This window comes from Pituophis catenifer, unplaced genomic scaffold (assembly GCF_029215685.1).
Source record: "Pituophis catenifer annectens isolate HBS135680 unplaced genomic scaffold, rPitCat1.0.hap2 SCAF_8, whole genome shotgun sequence".
NCBI classification, from domain to species: domain Eukaryota; kingdom Metazoa; phylum Chordata; class Lepidosauria; order Squamata; family Colubridae; genus Pituophis; species Pituophis catenifer.
This window is the reverse complement of record NW_027256888.1, coordinates 15,898,401-15,920,044: the sequence shown is the minus strand read 5'-3', so window position 1 is coordinate 15,920,044 and position 21,644 is coordinate 15,898,401. Positions and strand designations below refer to the sequence as shown.

The window sequence follows — 21,644 nt, the reverse complement described above, 5'->3', positions numbered from 1 at the left end:
GGGGAACCTTTACCTTTACCTTAATTCTACACCAGCATATTCTCTGTTTTCCCTTTTTATGTAGGATAGTAACTAACTAGTCAGTCGCATTTCTGCTGGATGGTGAAAAAGTGTCCATTCTATGGCTTGCTTTATGCAACCCTAATTAACAACAGAAACCTCTTCCATACTTAAGCAATAATAGGTTTCAGCACAATAAAACTGGATTGAAAATGTCCTTTTTACAAAATGAATAGTATTAGGCCAATGATGTGGTAAAGCAGATTTGACTTTAGAAAAACATTTGACTTTAGTAAGCAATTAGCCTGGATGTTTAAGACTGCAAATTGAATATTTTAATTAGCCGCACAATAAGTTACAATCTTACCTAATAACAACTGAGCACAGGGAGATTTTCCAATAGTTATATGCATTTAATAAAATAAAAGCCTTTGTTGAAAATCACATTAAAGTATATGGAGATGCAAATGTTATTGCTTGGAGTGCTGCTTTTTCATCTAGTTCCAATATTGCTTAATACAAAAATGCTTAGAGTATCTGTTCCCTTAATTCTATAAGAAACATTACAGCACTCTGAATAAAAGATGGTTACAAGAGTCTTTATTTTGTAAACTATACATGAACATAAAAAGAAAAACTATTTTAATGTTACATAAGATAATCATTAAATTTAATATTAAATCTATTTAATCAAATGCAAAGAAACTTTATTTCAATTAATTGCAGATTAAAAATTAGGAAAAATGATAATGCAGAGTTGAAATTAAACAACTGCTTGCATAATTACACAGAGTTTTGTCAATTTCATTAAGGCATGAAGCCATAATTTGATATGAATGAAGGTAGTGGAATCTCAAAACGTTACACAATTAACATGCTAACATAAATAGTGATTAAAATAATTTTGTCTATAGTCAAATTGTGAATGCAACTCTATTTAAGAATTATAATGCATTCTGTATGGCAATTATGTAAAAATTGGGGCAGAGGAGAAAAAAAATATTCTCCATAACAGCAGCAGCACTTATAGTGATATAAAATTTGGAATTTGGAAATGCTTGGCTACTGCCTCATAAATTTATTTCTGTATGCATGCTATAAATCTTTCTATTACTATTTTGCAAGGCACCTTACAATAGCTCCTCTAAAGTTTTGAACTAATAGCAAAAAGGGATAAATTAGAAGAGAAATGTTTTTCATTTAAAAATGAAAAAAGCCATAGTTCAAAAAACAATTATCCAGACATGTGTCATCGTTATCAGTTACAGTAACACAGAAACACAAACTTTATGGAAAGTTTTACTCAGGACAGGAGAAAGGAACAAAATAAAACCCCTCTGTCTATTGTTTTTTGGGATTGACTGAATTTATTTCTAGTTGATTTCAGAAAGGCTAAACAGATTAGCCTTGGTTAATTTTTGAAAGTGAGAATACTATGGCAGTATATTAGATTGGGAAATCAAAAAGTTCTTAGAGATCTATGGCAGACATTTCCATTTTGTTTTCCCTAAACAACATGGGCCCGTCCATATAGTTACTAGGAGTCAAGCTTTAGAGCAGGGTTGGCAGCTATCTCCTTTTTATGACTTATGGATTTCAACTCCCAGAATTGCTGAGCCAACCATGCTGGCTCAGGAATTCTGGAAGTTGAAATCCACAACTCATAAAGGGGCCAGAATGCCCCACCCCCACTTTAGAGAATGAACACATATCACCGTGATGGTGAACCTATGGCACGTGTGCCACGGGTGGCACGTGGAGTCATTTCTTCGGGCACGCGAGCCGTCATCCTAGATCAGCTCCACCGCGCGGCCAGCTGATTTTCGGGTCTCTGCCGCGCATGCGGGAGATGCGTGCACATGCCCATGCCGCCTGCCCCTGCCACATGGAGTGGCCTGTTTTGGATGTCAGGTAAGTACAGGGCTCGCACAGAGGTTCTGGGAGGGCAAAAAAACGGGCCTACCAGAAGTCCGGAAATGGGCTGTTTCCAGCCTCCGGAGGGCCGTAGAAGGCCATTTTCGCTCTCCTGGAGCCTCCAGAGCCTGTGGAGAGTGAAAAATGGGCCTACCGGAAGTCCATAAACAGGCCATTTCCAGCCTCCAGAGGCTTCAGGGAGGCCCAAAACGGGGTGTGTGTGTGTGTGGGGTTGCACGGGCCTGCACAGGGGGAAAGGGCAGCACGGGGGAGGGGGGAATTGTGCACGCCTGCACAGGTGGTGGGGCATGCATGGGGGCATTGCATTATGGGTGTGGGCACATGGGTGTGCACTATTACGCTTGCGCTTTTGGCACCCAAGCAATAAAAGGTTAGCCATCACTGACATATCATTTCAAGGTCCTAATAATTTGGAAATTGAAAATATAACAGTTCAAAACAGAAAAAGAGTACCTGGCACTTTGTGTCCTCTTATAGATTTCTCTGCTGCTCTTATATACAGTAAGCTGATGACATGTTCAAGCTTCCTTCTCTTGCTCATGCACATTCTGAAAAATGTCCCTGACATCACGAGAAAACTGCTTTATAATGGAGCACTGGGCTGCTGGAAATGTGCCTTTAGATTCTGAAACAGCAGTTGTCCGTAAAGTTATCTTGGGGTTTGCTTGTTTTTCACTACCTCACACATCTCAAGTATCTATTTTTCCCACCTTGGAGGCTACACTCCAGTGCATTTCTTCTGCTGAGTGGTATATAAAAACAACACATAATAGAATGATTTTCATTTAAACGAAAAATGTCCAGCTGCAGTGTTTCAAATAATCATACAAAATATACATGTAGATTTGATTCCATTTGACCTCTGAAGGTAGAAGAATTTCTGGGATAGCATCTTGTAAATTTTAGAGACAAATTAGTCACAGCTAAGAAAATCAAATGTATCCCTCATGGTCATCATCATCATCATCACCCTCATCTTCATCATCATCATCTTCTATTTCATCTTCATCATTCATGATATCCTCATCCTCATCATCTGTCCATTCATGGAAATCACCACTTGCAAAATCCCCTGATGTCTCTAAATCTACACAACGAAGAGGAAAATATATAAATAGGTAACACACACAAACACACACACACAATTAATGTTTCTTTGTGTTAAGTGTCCTACAGGGTTGTTATTTTTATTTATTTTTTGGAATTAACCCTAGAGACCTAGTGGTTAAAGCACTAAGCTAGAAAGCGGGAAACGTGAGTTCTAATCCTGCCTTAGGCATGAGAGCTGTTTTGGGAAAATAGGAGGAGGAAGGTGTGTTGCATATGTTTGTTGCCTTGATTTAGGAGTTATGTGTAAAAATAATATACAGAAAATAAATAAGTACAAACAATTAAAACAAAAGCAAAAGAAAATGATCATGAATGTCCAGAAAAACACAACATAATGCCTTCCAAAATAGAACAACACCAAAAACATTAAAATCAACAAGGATTCAGTAAGCACCTTGTCTCCAGGCCTTTCCAGCATTTATGGAACATCCTCAGAGTGTTTATTGGAAGGGAGGGGAGGGATACTATTCCAGAAGGAAAAAACACTTGGAGTTATCAGATAACTAGGCCCCGAGCTATGGGGGTCTTTCTATATGATAATCCTCACCTTGAATTGCACACAGAAACTGGCTGGCAACCACTGCAATATACAAAACAGCAATGGCACACAGACCTGCCTGTGATATATAAATACCATCCTGTGCTGCCATATTCTTGACCATTTGTAGCTTCCAAATAATTTTCAAGGGCAATCCCACGTACAGCCTGTTGAAGTAATCCAGTCTTGAGATTACGGCACGAGTGACTTTCTGACAGATCTCTCAATCTATGAATGGGTACAACTGGTGCACCAGATTAATCCACGCAAAGGTTTTCTTCCCAAAGCTGCCCCTTGCTCTTCAAGTTGGAGCAGTGAATCTTTTCCTAGGTCTTTCCAGATAAATACTATTTTAATAAATCATCAGAGAACTACAGAACCTGCTGAACTGAACTATACTGAAATGAAGTAACACAACCCCTCCTCAATAGATTCATTAGAATTCATTTGAATTCTGAAGAACTCTATGATGATATTAACTGCCTAGAGAAGAAAAGCATGATTTGCTGATTGGTTATCCAACCTTTACATTTTTATTCTTTCCAGTTAAGGTTCTCTAGCAACATAACAGAACTTTAATCAGGGGGAGGGGGAGCAGAGAATGTATGGGGTCTCTATTGTGCACAGAATACCATTACATGGCAGCCTAAGGTTGTTGTTTTAGAGTAATATATTCCCATCATCTTTTCCCTGGGGGGCTAAATACGACAAAACATTAATTTGGCAAAGAAAGTTTTCAATTAAGTAAATGGTAAATTATATAAAGTATCTTGTACCTCAAGTAGAAGAGAAACTTATTAAAATTAAGGTTAATTATTATAAGCAGAAAGCAATGGCTTCTTCTGAAGGCAAGCAAAAATAGGTGATATGAACTTGCTCAATGATTTAATGAGTCTATAATTACGATAGCATTCATTGCAATCTATTCATAAAACTAATTCAACACAATATTCTTTTATTAGTTCATTATTTATATGAAAAGTTAATGGTCCAAGATAAAGATTAAGATAAGTGAGAAAGTGTCAGTCTGATGTCTTCTTTGAATGTGACATGTAGATTATTTGAGGCATATGCTCATTCTCAGCCCCCAAATCCTTTCCAAATTAGTCTCCAAATCAGCCTTTTCCAATATGGTATCTGTCTAACATAAAGTGGTAGAGATAGAAGTTATAACTTAATATACTGTATGTGGACACCCTCAAATTGGGAAAATTAGTTTAGATTAAAAACCTTCAAAATTAGCTATTGCAATGCTGGAATTAGCACACAGTTTTAATGGAGAAAAAGGGACGTTTTGGAGACTTACCACAATCTGCAGCTCCGTGTGTTCGGGATCCTGTTACCTCATTGCCATATCTGTCGACACACCAGCACTGACCTGCAGTTCCATGACACTGAGTTGGTTTATAGTAGCCATCTTCATCACATAAAGGAATATACTGCCCTGAGCAAGACAAAAACCACAAATATTTTGCAACGTTTTGCTGCTTTCATATTATGAGTCCAATGAAGCATCTTATAACATTTAATGGATGTTTACTTTAGTATAAGCACTCTTTCTCCTGAATTTCTTTTAAATATCAAGGCAATATGTCCTGAAAGAGATTGGTTGCTATGCAAAAAAAAAAAAAAAAGAGGAAAGATTATACCCTTTAATTAGCATAGCTTTGCAAAATAGAGTTAATAAAAATTATCCAAAAATGTTGTTTTACTTTAATTTACTTTTGTATTACCTAGTCGTAGTGTTTTAAAAGTAAAACGGCCATTCTAGCAATAGTTTAAAATAGCAGTACTATCTTCAAGGGGAGGCACAGTGGGTCCGTAGCTTAAAAGATTTGGGAAAAGGTCTGTGCACCGGCAGTTTGAGTCCTACCACCAATTGACAGAGTGAGCTCCCATCACTTGCCTCAACTCCTGCCAGTCTAGCAATTCAAAAGCATATAAATGCAAGTAGATAAATAGGTATTTTAGTGGAAAGGCAACAGCATTCAGTGTTTCACCGTACGTTTTGTGCTGTGGCATGATGTCATGCTGGCCACATGACTATGGAAACATCTTTGGAAAGTCTTGGCTGAATGGCTTAAAAAAATGAAGATGAGCACTGCTAAGACTAGTGGAATAAGACCTGCAGGGACACCTTTAATTTTTTACTATCTTCAAACTAATAATGAAATAATTTTAATAGCTTTCAATGTGTTTATACATTCTGTTAATAGAATTTTAGTTGATTATTTTAGGATTCATGTTAATTTTGTATTGCAGTTTCACTAGAATTATTTATTGTGTAAGCAAAAAAAAAGCTTCAAAAAATAACATATAACTTACCTAGAAATTTCTTTCCCCCTTGCTGTTTGTAAATGTTGCTGAGTAATGACTGGCAAGGTGGATCTAAAATAACATCAGGCATATTAAAATTTAGCAAGTATGACAACTGAAGAAAGTTTTGCTCAATTTATAAGTTTCTTTCAAATATTTTAAAATGTTTGATTATCATTTTAATCTTCTTATCCAGAAGATAGTCACTAAACTTGGTTTGCAAATCATTTTTCAAGACTGGATTACAGAAGTGTTCTGATTCTGCCTCTACTTATTCAGATGTGCACTGAAATGCCATAGGACAACCTTTAACAGTTTGGGTCTTTCCATACATTGATGCATACTAAAAAGCAGAGACATCACCCTGCCAACAGAAGTGCTTATAGTCAAGGCTATGGTTTTCCCAGTTGCAATGTATGGCTGTGAAAGTTGGACCATAGGAAAGGCTGAGCGCCAAAGAATTGAGGCCTTTGAACTCTGGTGCTGGAGAAGACTCCTGCAAGTCCCTTGGACTGCAAGGCCATCAAACCAGTCAGTCCTAGAGGAGATCAACCCTGACGGCTCTTTAGAAGGCCAGATCCTGAAGATGAAACTGAAATACTTTGGCCACCTAATGAGAAGGAAAGACTCACTGGAGAAGAGCCTAATGCTGGGAAATATTGAGGGCAAAAGAAGAATGGGAGGGCAGTGAATGAGGTGGCTGGATGGAGTCACTGAAGCAATAGGCATAAGCTTAAATGGACTCCAGAGAATGTTAGAGGACAGGAAGGCCTGGAGGAACATTGTCCATGGGGACCTGCAATGGGTTGGACACAACTTTGCAACTAACAACAACAATACATATTGATACATTTGGAACCATTGGACTGAAGAAGGTTCTTTTAAACTAAGTATGACAAGTGCAGGTTTTCCCTGCTATTTATATATTACTTCTGATAACTAAATATATTATTTAGTTATACTGTATACAGTATATATTATAATATATATTATATCTATTAATAATAGATATCATACAGTAGACCTAATTTCTTTGAATTAGTTTAATTTTTACAAAGATAGTCAGGAATGTCATATCATCATATTTTCCAGTAATAAATTCTATTAAAATAATTAATGTATATAGAGTACATTTTAGATTATAAAAAAATCATTCCGTTTACTCATGTACATTTTATTTCTATTGTTTCATGTATTTATATATGTGTGATAGCATGTATACATACATTTGCTTATCCAAACTATACAAAATTCGACAAACAACCAGAAGAGTTTTAAAACATACTAATATTTAATCTGTCAAAAATATATCTTATATAATAACTGACAATTTAAAGTATTTGAAAAAACATTATTGAAAAATAGCAGAACATATTTATTTAGCTGAAATTGACAGTAACTATTCTGGAGAGGCAAAACATTAGTCCCATATCTGTATTCCAGGGAGAAAATGCAAAAGTACACAAGCTTCTAACTTCCATTGAGAGAATTACTCATTGAAACCAGCGTTTGACTAGATGGTGCCTTCTTTGTACATGACTTGCCATTGTATTTTTTGAGAATAAATCCCCAGGAATAGGATAGGGAAGTCTATCAAGCTCTCCAGTACAAGACAAAATGGAATGGGACAACTTGCTGCTGCCTTTTTGCAGTGGCCAACTCATCCCAGACAACTTGCTGTTGCCAACTCCCCATGGGCCAACTCTCCATGGCCAATTGACCATGAGACAACCTGCCACAGGACAACTCGCCATGGAACAATTCAACAATTCAATTTATTTAAAATAATTAAAAAGTTATTTTAATTTTTCCATCCACATTTCATTTTATCCCTCCTTTTGTTATTTAATGATTTTATTCTATCATTTCTTTGACACTTGTCCTGCAGCAAGTTTTCCCACAGCGAGTTGGCTGCAGCAAGGTGACTGAAGCAAGTTGGCTGTGGCGAGTTTGTCCTAGACCCAAGACAGAACCATTCCCTAATCCTTGATCTTCAATATTGCACCATAGAGATGGTGATATTGGTTGGTTGACTCAGATAACAAAGAAGTAACTAAATGCTCACTTTCAAGTAAAAAGTCCTCTGCTACTTGAGCATATTCAAAATTCTTGGATAACCTTGTAGATCAGAGGTGTCAAACTGGTGGCCAATGGGCCGGATGCATCATGTGCAGGCCATGCGCAGCTCCATAAATGGGAAAAACATTGCAAGACATCATGTGACAGCAACGTGACGCCACAAGTTTGACACCCGTGTTGTAGATGGCCCAGACTTGACAAGCAGCAACCAAATACAGGATGATTATTCAAAATATTTAGATAGGTTTGCCATGGCGTGGCTTAATAGAATAGAATAGAATTCTTTATTGGCCAAGTGTGATTGGACACACAAGGAATTTTTCTTGGTGCATACACTCTTGGTGTACATAAAAGAAAAGATACATTCATCAAGAACAACACTTAATGATAGTCATTAAGGAAACAGTCAATATAAATCTTAAGGATACCAACAACAAGGTTACAGTCATACAGTCATAAGTGGGAGGAGATGGGTGATAGGAATGATGAAAAGATTAATAGTATTGCAGACATAGTAAATAGTTTGAGAGTGTTGAGGGAATTATTTGTTTAGCAGAATAAATATAAATAAATATTTATGTAAATATATTTATATAAATATGTAAATATTTTCCCAGCTAAATATTTCACAGTTAAATAATTAGCTTTATATCTTTCGATCATTATTTCAAGACTATATGTATCAATGATATCTGTATCTACAATATATATAGTAATATCCATGTACTGAGTAAGAAACTATCTAAAGCATTTTGAGTTTTGAACTCACTGAACAACAAAACACTTTTGTGTTTAATTCCTTGAGTAACCCTTTTGGAATTTGTTCTTATACTAATTAATCTAGGATAGGAGAATGTTTGCTTATGTATGGATTTAACTCTTTTGTATATATGCTGTTGCACTGTATTTTCAAGAACCAGCTTAAACTGCCATAAGGCATATTCTATTTTCCATTTTTCCATAGCTTTCAACTATTTGAATATTATTTTAATTGCTCACCTTGCTGCCTTTGGAAACAGTAACACCATTCATTGTTTGATATTAAACTGTCCTTGTAAGTGTCACAAGAATTGAAGAATGCCTTGGTGCACTGCTCATTCTTGTCAAGATATATGCTTCCAAGTTCTGATTGGTCCAAAAGTAGGTCATAGTTTGTATCAAGTCTGTTAAACATCCAGCCTAGAGAGTCCTTGCAAATTGGTAAAATGCTGGTATCAAATCCTAAGAGGCAAAAACACCAAGCAATTAATTCACTAATACAAACATAGCTGACACACATATCAACATATTCAATGGTGTCCTTTCTCACAGAAACTATTTTATACCATAAAACTAGATCAGGTCTATACTAATGGCATTTAGCAAGGGTACTAGGTGATGCAAAATTTGAAAGGATTACTAAATAGCAGCAACACTAAATATTTTAACCATTATTTAAAACAAACCCGGTAATTGGCAACTTCAAAAATTAGTAACATGAATTGCAATTAAAATTAATTTAATTAATTTAATAATTCATTAATTCATTAAAAAAAACCTGCTAAAATGGCCTTACATAGCATGTGTCAGGGTTCCAACTGATGCCCTAATTAAATCATGAGCCTCAAGCCAAGCTTCAAAAGAGATCCAGTTATTTATGAGGAGCTTCATGTCGGCACGGACCAACTCTGGCTTCACTTAATTCGCATCCCAGCTCTGACCCTATTTCTCCCTCCCCCCAAGATGTGTCATCAGTCACATTCTCCAACGAAGCAATTTCGTGGGTTGTAGAGATCCCTCCCTCCGGTCACTGTGGGTCTGCGTGGATATGACCTTGACCTGGCCAGCTGGAATGTGCTTTATTTTGACTGAAGTGCAAGTTCCTCAATGTAGCTGCGATGTTGTATTCCCCACCCATCCCCCGCCTATGGCAACTCGAGAGCAGGTCAGGAATGCTTCGCGAGTTGACAGCATGATCTTCAACTACCAAACGTTCTGCAGCTTTTTTAACATTCTATAAAATATTACTAATATATGAGTCATCGTGGCTTGGTATGTTTGCGTAAGTTTCAGACGAAATGGGCCACCTTTAAGAAATCCTGTTTCCAGATTCTAGACCAAGGGTGTCAAACTCGATTTCATTGAGGGCTGCATCAGGGTTGTGTTTGACCTCAGGGGCCCAGGGTGTGCATGGCCAGTGTGGGCAAGGCCAGCTTGACGTCACTTGTGTCGGGGGTGCCTGTGGCAGCCCGAGCACTCTGAAAACAAAAACAGAGCTCGGGAGCTCCATTTTCAGCTGCAACGGCCTCCTGCAACCTTCTGCCAGTGAAAACGGAATTCCTGAGCTCTGTTTTTCACTTGCAGAGGCACGACGGGCCAGTCCTCGCTATTTCCAGGGCAGCCCTGCGGGCCAGATCTAAGCATCCCGAGCCAGATCTGGTCCCTGGGCCTTGAGTTTGACACCCGTGTTCTAGTCTCTCTTACTCTCCAAAGTGATACTTGTAGGCACTGCATGGCTGAATTGGAGCAGATGGACAGATTGCCTCTGGAGATTATGATCCTGTAGGTAACTCAAATCATATACAGTAGGCTTTATGGATTATTAACAGCAATAAATTGTTAATTTATTGAACTGAATTTAGAAACACACCGGCAACTAATGTAAGTAACATCTGCAAGATATACAGTATGTAGTCATCCTACAAATATGTCACAGTTGCCAAATACAGGCTGTGGGGTCCTTGGTAGTCTCTGAACTTGGTTGTTAGACAGAACTGTGAGCAGTACAACTTGAGGTACATGTATTTTCTTCTACTAATAGAATATAGATCAATATAGTCTGCACCAATATAATCTCTGGTTTGTTTTCAAGGGCAGTTTCTGTGGAGCATGTTGTACTATTCCAATTGCATTAAGAACACAAATAGCTAGATGTTTTGCCACTTTGTCACAAAAACTGAAAACAGTCATGCAGCCCATCCTTCCCTCTAGATATGGCTCCTGTATTTCATCTCACACATTTTTTTAGTAAATTAAATCTGACGAAGATTACCCTCAATATTTCCATCATTTCCATATTTGAGAGGTTGCTGAGATTCATGGTAGAACTGCCTGCCATTATCCTAAGAAAATACCCTAAGTGTCTTCTGGAAATCATACAGATCTATATGGTACCTGGAGTACATTTACCATGGATAACGTACTTATAGACTATTTTAAGAAATAGAAGGCTCTAGAAAAATTATGTAGTGCATATCTATACTCCTTCTTTGTTCTCCTGTGTATTAGAAGAGCTTATTTGTTAATCACATTAATACTTACAGTTTTATAACTTTGCCCATACTATGGTATAGACAGAATATAGTATACTGTTTCCCTTCTTCAATGTTGGTTTAATGAATCAAGGATCAATTTTTTCCCCTAAACTTTTTACACCAAGGAAAAATATCAGTTACCGTAAGATATACATTCACTCTTGGTTTGTATTAATTCAAGTTCACTATATCTAGTGAAAGAATTCAAAGTATTTCCATGGCAAAGGAAAAGTTCTCCTTATATACATAACTCCAATAAAAAAAAATAAACGAGAAGATTGAAACAAGAGTTTTAATTTTGGCAGGCAAGTACAGTAGGTGCTGGCATTCTGGATCACATCACATTGTGCAAATACGATACTTTTATATGGCCAGTTGCTGTATTCTGGTTAATAACATTTTATTAAAATTTCTATAGATATAAAACTAATTAATGCCATAATTAGTGCAGCAACTTGGTGAATATTTCATAAAACACATCTGGTTATTATTCTGAACAAATAGTTGCTAAAGATTATTAAATTTGAAAATACACATATGGAAAAAAGTTGTTAGACCTAAGTTTAATAAAGGATCTCTAGCTGCAAGAAAACACAGAATTATTTAGTAATGTATAAGTTAACAATGTATAAGTTAATTAGTATGTTTATTTATTCTGTTTATGGGTCTCCCTCCCTCCCTCTCTCTGAAAACATATTAAAACTAATTAAAGCAATTGCTTGATTGTGAATATGTTTACATTTTATATTCATTTTGAAGCAAAAAGATCTATTGTGCCCTAATCTGGGACATGCCCCTATACTAGACTGTTCTTGTGGTACACATTATAAATCATCCCTCCTGGCAATGACCTTTTTTAAAAAAAATAATCAGGAAATGAGAACAGATTCCCAAACCAGAACAGGAGCATATTTCATACATCAAGAGCTTGAAATCGGAACTTTTCTGGGTTTTTTTAAAAAAATTCACCCATATCCCTGTATGAACTTAAAAACAATGTTAACGAACAGAATAAATACAATAAATACAAAATATAATTTTAATAAGAAATGCATCAGAATTTCACAAAAGAATGTACAGGAAGTTTTGTATATAGCATTTCCTATATTTTTTCTCATGTTCAGTTTATATTGTATGTGCTCTAGATTATGTTAGAACAGAGATTTTCTTCAGGATGAACAACATGATTGAGCTAAGCATTTGAAAAGGAAAGTAGGTCATTAGAAAGTTTTTTAAAAAGTTAAATTTTTCATATATTTCATTGAGATAAGCTAATGCAAGTTAAAATACACAGATGTCTCTTTGGGAAAAAGCCTTGATGGGTCAGATTGATGTTGGGGGACAACAGTGGTTTGGTCATAGAATAGGCCTTTTACCAATTTTATATATATAGCAGCCCATTAATTTCATTTTGTTCTGTTTCCTTCCTTTCAGAAAAAAATGCAACATTCCAGACATTACTATAAATACCTTTGCATTTTTTAGGCCTTGTCATTCCCACTATTAGCAACTATAATGCATTATAATAACACTAAAATTTGACCACAGGTACAGGTAGTCTTTGACTTACAACCACAACTGAGCCCAAAAGTTCTGTTGCTAATATGAACCATTTGCCAAGCGTCCGAATTTTGGACCATGTGACCACTGGGATTCTGCAACTGTCGTAAGTATGAAAAAATGGTCATAAGTCACTTTTTTCAGTGCCATTTAACTTCAAACAGTCACAAAATTGTAAGTTGAGGACTACCTGTATTCTTTTTTTATCTATAAGGATGCATGCATAATAAATAGGTTCTCAGAAGTGGGTTTCACATAATTTTGCCACCAGTTTGCCATGCACCGAAAATGTGAGCACGCGCGCATGCACTTTGCTCATGCGCGTTGCTCATGCGGGCGGCTTGCACGCATACATGCGGCTTAGAAAACGTGGCTAAATAGGATGGCAGGTTGCCAATACCGGTTTGCCTGAACCGATCTGAACCGGCTGAATACCACCACTGGTGGCTCTATGTCTTTTCTTTTCAAAGCCAAAAACTAAAGATTTTTTAAAAAGACATTTGCTACTTTACAGCCACAGAGCAAATTCATGACCTTATTTTATATTAATAAATTTTGAACCACATTTTCTCCATTTACAATCAACAGCCAGAATCTGAACTACCGTATTTTTCAGAGTATAAGACGCACCCGAGTATAAGATGCAGCTTAGTTTTTGGGGAGGAAACTAGGGGGGAAAAAATCTGCCTACCAGGTATTCATCTGGCTAGTGTCCTTAGTCTGGTCAGCTTCAGCACATTAGTTTGCTGGTTTTTATCTCCTGCTTGGGGATAAAAAACAGCTTTTAAAGCACAACTGATCTTTGGAGAGAGAAGCAATGAGAAAAGCAGGCAAACCACGGAGATGGCTTCACTCGCTAGCGCCTCCTTAGGGCTGAAAAAAAGCTTCACAGCTGAGAGTTGGAGGGAGCAGGCAAAGATCGCTTCACTTGCTAGTGCCTTGTTAGGGTTGAAAAAAAAGCTCCACAGCTGAGAGTCGGAGGGAGCTGGGGAAGATCACTTCACTGAAAAAAAGCTTCTAAAGCACAGCTGAGAGTCGGAGGTAGATCGCTTCACTCGCTAGTGTCTCGTTAGGGCTGAAAAAAAGCTTCGAGAAAGCCACATTCGGAGTATAAGACGCACCCAAATTTTCAGCCTCTTTTAGGAGGGAAAAAAGTGTGTCTTATATTCCGAAAAATACGGTACTTACAATTTTAGTCAAAAAGTGTGTATCTTTTCCAGATATTGATAATCTGGAATGATTAAGTTGCAACAGGACTTTGACAAAAGAATCTGGCATTAAATACTGATGAGTGGAGGGATCAACAGAGGAATTAGTAGCTGATGAATTGAAGCAAATTAAATCTATGAATAAAAGTCTGACCCCCTGATCACTGCCCTAGCCACAGCATGTGTGACAAGGGTTAAGCACATGAACACGGAGGGACTTGATTCACTTCTCAGAATAGTAACAAAATATTATATAGTTTTAAGCAAACTACTTGTCTTATGCTCAGCCGCCCATTTCTGTCAGAGAGACAAAATGATTAGCTACTCAGCACTGTTTATAGCCTGTGATTAAGGAGTAAAAATAAACATTAAAGAACAATAATTAAAACATGCACGTGTGCAGCTCATATTTTTAACAGAAGAAAAATGCCTACATTTAAACCAAAATGTATTTGAAATTTAGGTGAAAAAAGCATCATAACTAGGTATACGATAGCTGGTTTTCATTAGGCTGGGATCAATTTGTCATTTTTCAAAAGGATGCTTTCCTGGTTATATGATGCACTTTTGACTGGGATTTTTCTGCTGCAATAGATTGATTCTTAGAAGCTTACAACACATTACAAAACCATACATAATACTAAGTCAAAAGTACAGAAACTTAGCAGGAAAAAAACACAAATAGAGATGAGCCGAAGAAAGGAGATCTACATTATATAAAATATCATCCAACTTTACAAAGGCTTTTCTAAATCAGAGAAAACCAGTCCTAACAAAGGAGTAAAAAGGAATTTCATCATATACACAATTCCAAAGAGTGCTTGGCAGTTGCATATAAGAAAAATACATAATATATGAATTTGGTTGTCTTCCTGAAATCAAACAAGTTGCTAGCTTCTGAAAACTCAACTAATGTGGAGACTTTCCAACTACCGAGCATTGGGGTTGTTGTATATTTGTTTTTTAAAATTTCTAAAATAATAACAAATTGTATATGATCAATATTTGCAATGATCAACATTGATAAAGCTTGTTTTCGATGAAAATGGTTTTCGTGGTACATAGTTTTTCCTCACTTAGCATAACTTCAATTTTAGATGCAGATAATCAGCAAAAATGCAAGCAGTTTTAGTTTTTATTATATTCAATAATAAAGAGCGGATTTGCCTTCTGCTCTTCCCCAAAGTTCTTTAAACTAAATGCCTTCTGATCTGGAAGCTCATTTTCCAGTATGGTACCTACACTGTCAAGGTTATAAATATCCACTTGGCTTTCATGGAAGAATATTGGATTGGATTGTTGTTTCCTTATGGAGAGTTTAGTTCCTTATCCATGATCCACCACAATTTTGGATAAAAATTTGGGGGGGGAGGGGGAGTCTACAGTCTCAACATTAGAACTCATGCCATCATTGAACCAACTTCTTCACCATTACAATCAGGAGTGAAATTCAGCCAGTTCCTACTGGATCGCACAATACAGTAGGGCTGACTGCGCGAAGCCCCGCCCACCCACACGGCATCATGATGTTCCTTTTTTGCAATGATTTTCAACCTCTGTGCATGCGCACAAGGCTTTGCCTATGTGTGGAAATCGGCACGCGCACACATTTGCAAACCGGTAGGGAAGATAAGTGAATTTCACTCCTGATTACAATGTAGCAATCCATGAAAGGGGCTGAATCAAAACATTGTTTTGAAACTTAGTCTACTATATAATATGGTTTGTTTAAAAAAAGATCATAGTTATTTTTAAGTAGTGAGAGATATGAAGACAGCTTAGTTATTTCATTTTGTTCTATCCTTGTAAGTGTAAGCACTGAGAGTGAATTGGGCAGCCAGATATATTTTCTTAATAAAAATAAATAAATAAGTTTGGAACAGGAATTAGATAAATAGTCTGCTCAATTCTACCGCTTTATATCATGTTCAAATATTACCTTTCCTGCCTATAAAGGTAAAGGTAAAGGTTCCCCTCGCACATATGTGCTAGTCATTTCCGGCTCTAGAGAGCGGTGCTCATCTCCGTTTCAAAGCTGAAGAGGCAGTGCTGTGCAAAGACATCTCCTTGGTCATGTGGCCGGCCTGACTAAACGCCAAAGGCGCACGGAACACTGTTACCTTCCCACCAGAGGTGGTCCCTATTTTTCTACTTGCATTTTTTACATGCTTTCGAACTGCTAGGTTGGCAGAAGCTGGGACAAGTAACGGGAGCTCACCCCATTACGTTGCACTAGGGATTCAAATCACTGAACTGCTGATCTTTCGATCGACAAGCTCAGCATCTTAGCCACTGAGCCACCACGTTCCATTCCTGCCTATAGAATAATATAAACCTGGATCCTATGTGTATTCATCTCACTACTACTGCTGATACTGCTGAATTATAATGCAATATATAAATTATATATGCACCATTGCAATCCCATAAAGAAATAATATACAGTTAAAATAATAGAATTTATAACTAATGCAAATTTGCAAAAATAAGTACATGAAATTAAACAGACATGAACAAATATTCAGAATATTTAAAAATGTAAATAATGCAATTAACAAGGAAAGCAGTTAACAGCTTGCACCTATTAAACAACAGACAGGAACTGGCTTGTTGTTTATTGGCGAGTCCAGTTTTAATGCTTGCAAACTCTGCCTAGTAAGTTTTCTCTGTAGGCTTCCTAACCTTCCTCAATAGGAATCCACTTTCACTGTTCATAATCTCATAAACATAGCCTAGAAATAACTACAAATTCTGCTAATTTTCTGCTTTATTTGTTTCTCTGTTATGACAGCACCAGAGGTGGGATTCAGCTGGTAGTGGTGACTGCAGGAGGCTTCGCCCACCCACCCTGACATATTGCACGAGTACTGCGCATGCATGGAAAGCTGTGCGCATGCGCAGAGCTCACATTTGTGAACCAGTGGGGAAGATAAGTAAATTCCACATCTGGACAACACCATTTAACAGCTTTATGCTCTCATATGCTATTGATTACCTATTTGCCAGTTCACTGCAGTTCTATCTAGTGCTTTCTGAGAGAAAAGCAACATTCATCGGTGAAATCTATTCTACCTGATATAATTCCATACTCCAAAAATTGGACTTCTCCCCAGAGATTTTATATTTGTAAAATATAAATAATTGTGCTTGTGCAAAATCCCATTTCCATGTTATGTATGTGTAAAATGTATAAACTTATCATACATAAAATCCCATTCTTATTTTATGCACATGTACAATATATATATATATATATATATGTATGTATGTATGTATGTATGTATGTATGTATGTATGTATGTAGGTCTTTAGTTATTCGGGTCCTCTCCCACAAGAAGACCCAAATAACCAAAGACCTACATACAAACACCCACAAAAACCTGAGAAAATATATATATATATATATATATATATATATATATATATATATATATATATATTTATATTTATATTTATATTTATATATATATTTATTTATATATATATTTATTTCTGAGGTTTTCGCAGGTGTTTGTATGTAGGTCTTTGGTTATTTGGGTTTTCTCCCATGTAAAATTGGAAGTGTCTTGGCGACGTTTAGACGAAGTCTCATTCGTCATCTTCAGGTTAGGGGCAATGTGTGATCGCAGCTGTTTCTTCCTTTTAACTACCAGTGGGGGTGGGAACTTGTCTGTGTTCTGATAATATAATAATAATAATCCTACCAGCAGACAAGGGGAAATGCCACGGTGGTTATGAACACATCTGACTACTAAACCAAATTAACCAACCTACTCCAAGACTCCACATACAAACCCCTAAACACAGATCCCACCACCTATCTGGAAAAAAAACCATTAGATCCAAAATAAAAGCCTCCCCCATCAGCGAAGAAATCCAGCAAAGAATCACTCCCAGAGAGAAATCATCCAGATGCCCTAAGCTCTATGGTCTCCCCAAGATACCCAAAGAAGGAACCCCACTTAGACCCATAGTCAGCTCCATAGGCTCACCTCTACAAAACCTAGCCAAATTTCTCACCAAACAACTACAGCCCTATGCAGAATCCATCACCTCACACGTAAAAAACTCATTCCAGTTCATAGAGATCATAAAGAAACAAAACTTACAGCCCAGTGACCTACTCGTGAGCTTCGATGTCATATCCCTCTTCACCCAAGTGCCAATCAAAGAAGCCTTGACAGCTATCCGTGGGATCACCCCTCTCACCTGTCATTGCAAACCTCTACATGGAACACTTTGAAACCCAAGCTCTAGAAAAATCTGATCACAAACTCTGGCTCAGATACGTAGACGACACCTTCATAATCTGGCCACACGGGAAAGAAAAACTGGACAACTTCCTTACACACCTCAACAGCCTACACCCCAAAATACCGTTCACCATGGAAACAGAAGCTAACAACCAACTTCCCTTTCTGGACGTCTTAGTCTACAAGAAATCCAATGGTTCCCTACGACACACCATCTACCAGAAGAAAACACACACAAACCACTATCTGCACGCACTCTCACACCACCACCCAGCACAGATCAACTCCGTAGCCAAGACACTCATCTCCAGAACAAAAAGCTTAGCTGATGAACAACACCTAAAAACCGAACTACACACTCTCACTAACGTACTAACATCCAACGGATTCCAAAGAAATAAGATTACCAACCTAATCCAAAAAGAAACCCCCACTAAAATCCAAGACAGAGAACAAGAAAACGGCAAAGCCCTCCTCCCATACATAAAAGGCACCACAGACAGAATCAGCAAGATCCTCCACAAACAACATCAAGACAGCATTCTGCACAAATCGAAAAATATCCACCATCCTAAGAAACCCCAAAGACAAAATTGAGTTAGAAAATCAAGGAGTATATGAAATCCCATGCACCGCCTGCCCCACCACATACATCAGACAAACCAACAGAAGAATAAGTGCACGCATTGAAGAACACAAGAACTCAGTCAGAAAAGAGGAACCAACTTCTTCCCTGGTCCAGCACCTTAGAGCCACAGGACACGAAATTGACTTTAAAAAGATCAGAACTATCGCCAAAACTGAACACTTTAACAACAGAATAATCAGAGAAGCCATCGAGATAGAAAAACGCCCACACAGCATGAATAAATAAGATTATACCTCCCGCCTACCAGCCATTTGGAAACCTGCCCTTATTGACAAACAAGTCCCCAACACTAAGAATGACACCAGATCCACACTCACGAAAACCACACAGGATGTAACCACCACACATCCACGCAAAAAACAAACCCAAATCCACACCGATGAGGCACAACCACAAACCAGAAGCCAGACCACAGCTGCATCAATAGCCACTTTAAACCCCTCCAATCCATACATGAAACAAACTGACACCCACCATGAAGATGTGGCACGACCATGAATGTGAAGCCAAACAACAGCAACGCAGCTTACCAGCTCAAATCCCCCTGCAACTCAGACTAACCCGAGCACAACCAAGCCCCCACCTAAACAGAACACATCCCCAACCAATCAGAACACAGCCAAGCTCCCACCCAATCACTTCATATGCCCACTGGCAGTTAAAAGGAAGAAACAGCTGCGATCAACATTGCTTCTAGAAGCACGAAGCCAAAAACACCAGTCTGAAGATGATGAATGAGACTTCGTCGAAACGTCGCCAGGATACTTCCAATTTTACGTGGGAGAAAACCCGAATAACCAAAGACCTACATACAAACACCCGCAAAAACCTCAGAAAACACACACACACACACACACACACACACACACACACACACACACAAAATCCCATTCAGCTTAATGGACATACTGCTTTGACAGACATTAATTAATCAATTAATTAATAATACTGTAAACAAAGTGCTATATGCTTGGTTGAAAAGGCAATTAATTACATAATTCATCACATTTATAAGCGTGCAGAATTTGTTGATAAATCTAGGTGCATATTGTTCCATGCTAATACATACACGTGTTTCTATTATCTACAGAGCAACATTTTAAGACATGAATTTATCAAAGGCATCCTAGAAAGTGTTTAGGAAATAAAGTTTGAAGCTTAATGAAAAATAAAATCCCTTCTAAATCAGAAATTCTTCCAGAGACGTATTAAAGATGGTTAAGTGCTTACTGCTTCTTTCAGGCCTTTGCAAAAGCCTAGCTCTCTTCTGAATTCCACTTTCATGAAGTGCCTTGAACCAGTCTCGCAATCTACTTGCAACTTCTCTGAACTCCAAGTCACCACACGCTGAAAAGCAAAATAAAAAGTCCTTTAATCTCCACAGGCTGCCTAAAAATTAAATCTTTCATATTGTAAATAAATGTAAAGTAGCCACAGGCAAATCGTTTTGTTATGACTTCCATTCCCTTTTTCTTTTTCTATATTTTTCTTTTAAAAATGTAATTTACATAAGGCCTTTGAAAAGTTTTATTGGCAATTATTCCTTTATAAATTATTTATAATCCTTTAAAACTGCAAAATAAACCTGTTGCAATATTTTCAGGATCAGACTCAATAAAGATAATAGAAGTTAGAGATTTAAATATATTTCTCTTTAATCATAATAGGCATTCTATATTCGCTGAATATTCAAGATAGAAGCAATGAAAATGGGGAGGATGGCTCCTTATATATACAAGGGGTGGAGCCAGGAATGGGAGTGGTGAATTATGAATACATTAAAGTCCAAAGAATAAGTTAACCCCTGATGTTCCATATATACATTATTTACACATTAGAGAATAAGGCATTTATATCTGACAAATCCCCCTCTAAATGCCGGTTCGTTATACAACACCAGTTACATTCAGATTCAGGACAATATAATACATATAATTTAGAAGTTAAATATTTGTGTTGTTTAGAAGGTAAGGGTTTTGTTAATATGTCAGCTAATTGTTCAGAAGTATCACAATGTATTGCTTTGATGAATCCGTCTTGAGATAGTTGTCTCACGTGCTTAAATTTTATATCAATATGCCTGGACCTTTGTCCAATTGCATCGGATCTAGATATTTCAATGGCTGCTTTATTGTCTTCATGCATAATAAATGGTAAAGTAGGTTTCTTCCAAATATCTGTGATCAAATCATTGAACCATACAAGGTTATTTGCAGCTTTAGACAAGCAAACATATTCCGCTTCTGTGGTAGAAGTGGCTACCAGTTCTTGTTTACCAGTATACCAGTAAACTGGACAATCGTTCAATAGAAAAACATAACCAGAGGTACTCTTTCTGCATGATGTATCACCAGCCCAATCTGCATCAGCATAACAAGTAATTTTTGGTTCTTTGTCATTATTGGGTTCCAATATTAAACAAAAATCTAATGTACTTTTTAGATATCTTAAAATTCTTTTGACAGCTTCCCAATGATACAAGGTTGGTCTGCTAACATATCTTGACAATAAATTGAGAGGTAATGCAATATCTGGCCTAGTCCAATTGGATATATAAAGGAGTGAACCTATAACTGATCTGTAAAATGTGTTGTCCTTAAACTCAGGGGAAGATTCATCAATGTTTCTGAGAAAATCAGTTTGCATAGGTGTGTCACATGTCTTGGCATTATTTAAGTTACATTTGTTTAGGAGTTCAATGAT

General features: G+C 37.2%; 1 protein-coding gene across 1 annotated transcript in view; it reads right to left on the bottom strand.

The window, feature by feature from the left end:
* Positions 1–858: 858 nt before the first annotated feature.
* SPOCK3 (SPARC (osteonectin), cwcv and kazal like domains proteoglycan 3) overlaps positions 859–21,644 on the bottom strand; it is a 163,213-nt gene continuing 142,427 nt past the window's right edge. The window contains exons 7-11 of the mRNA XM_070948112.1: positions 20,172–20,288; positions 8,978–9,199; positions 5,909–5,971; positions 4,890–5,027; positions 859–3,022 (exon numbers count right to left, since the gene is read on the bottom strand). Coding sequence (XP_070804213.1) covers positions 2,868–3,022; positions 4,890–5,027; positions 5,909–5,971; positions 8,978–9,199; positions 20,172–20,288 — 695 coding nt within the window. The 3' untranslated portion in view covers positions 859–2,867. The remainder of the gene's footprint in view (positions 3,023–4,889; positions 5,028–5,908; positions 5,972–8,977; positions 9,200–20,171; positions 20,289–21,644) is intronic.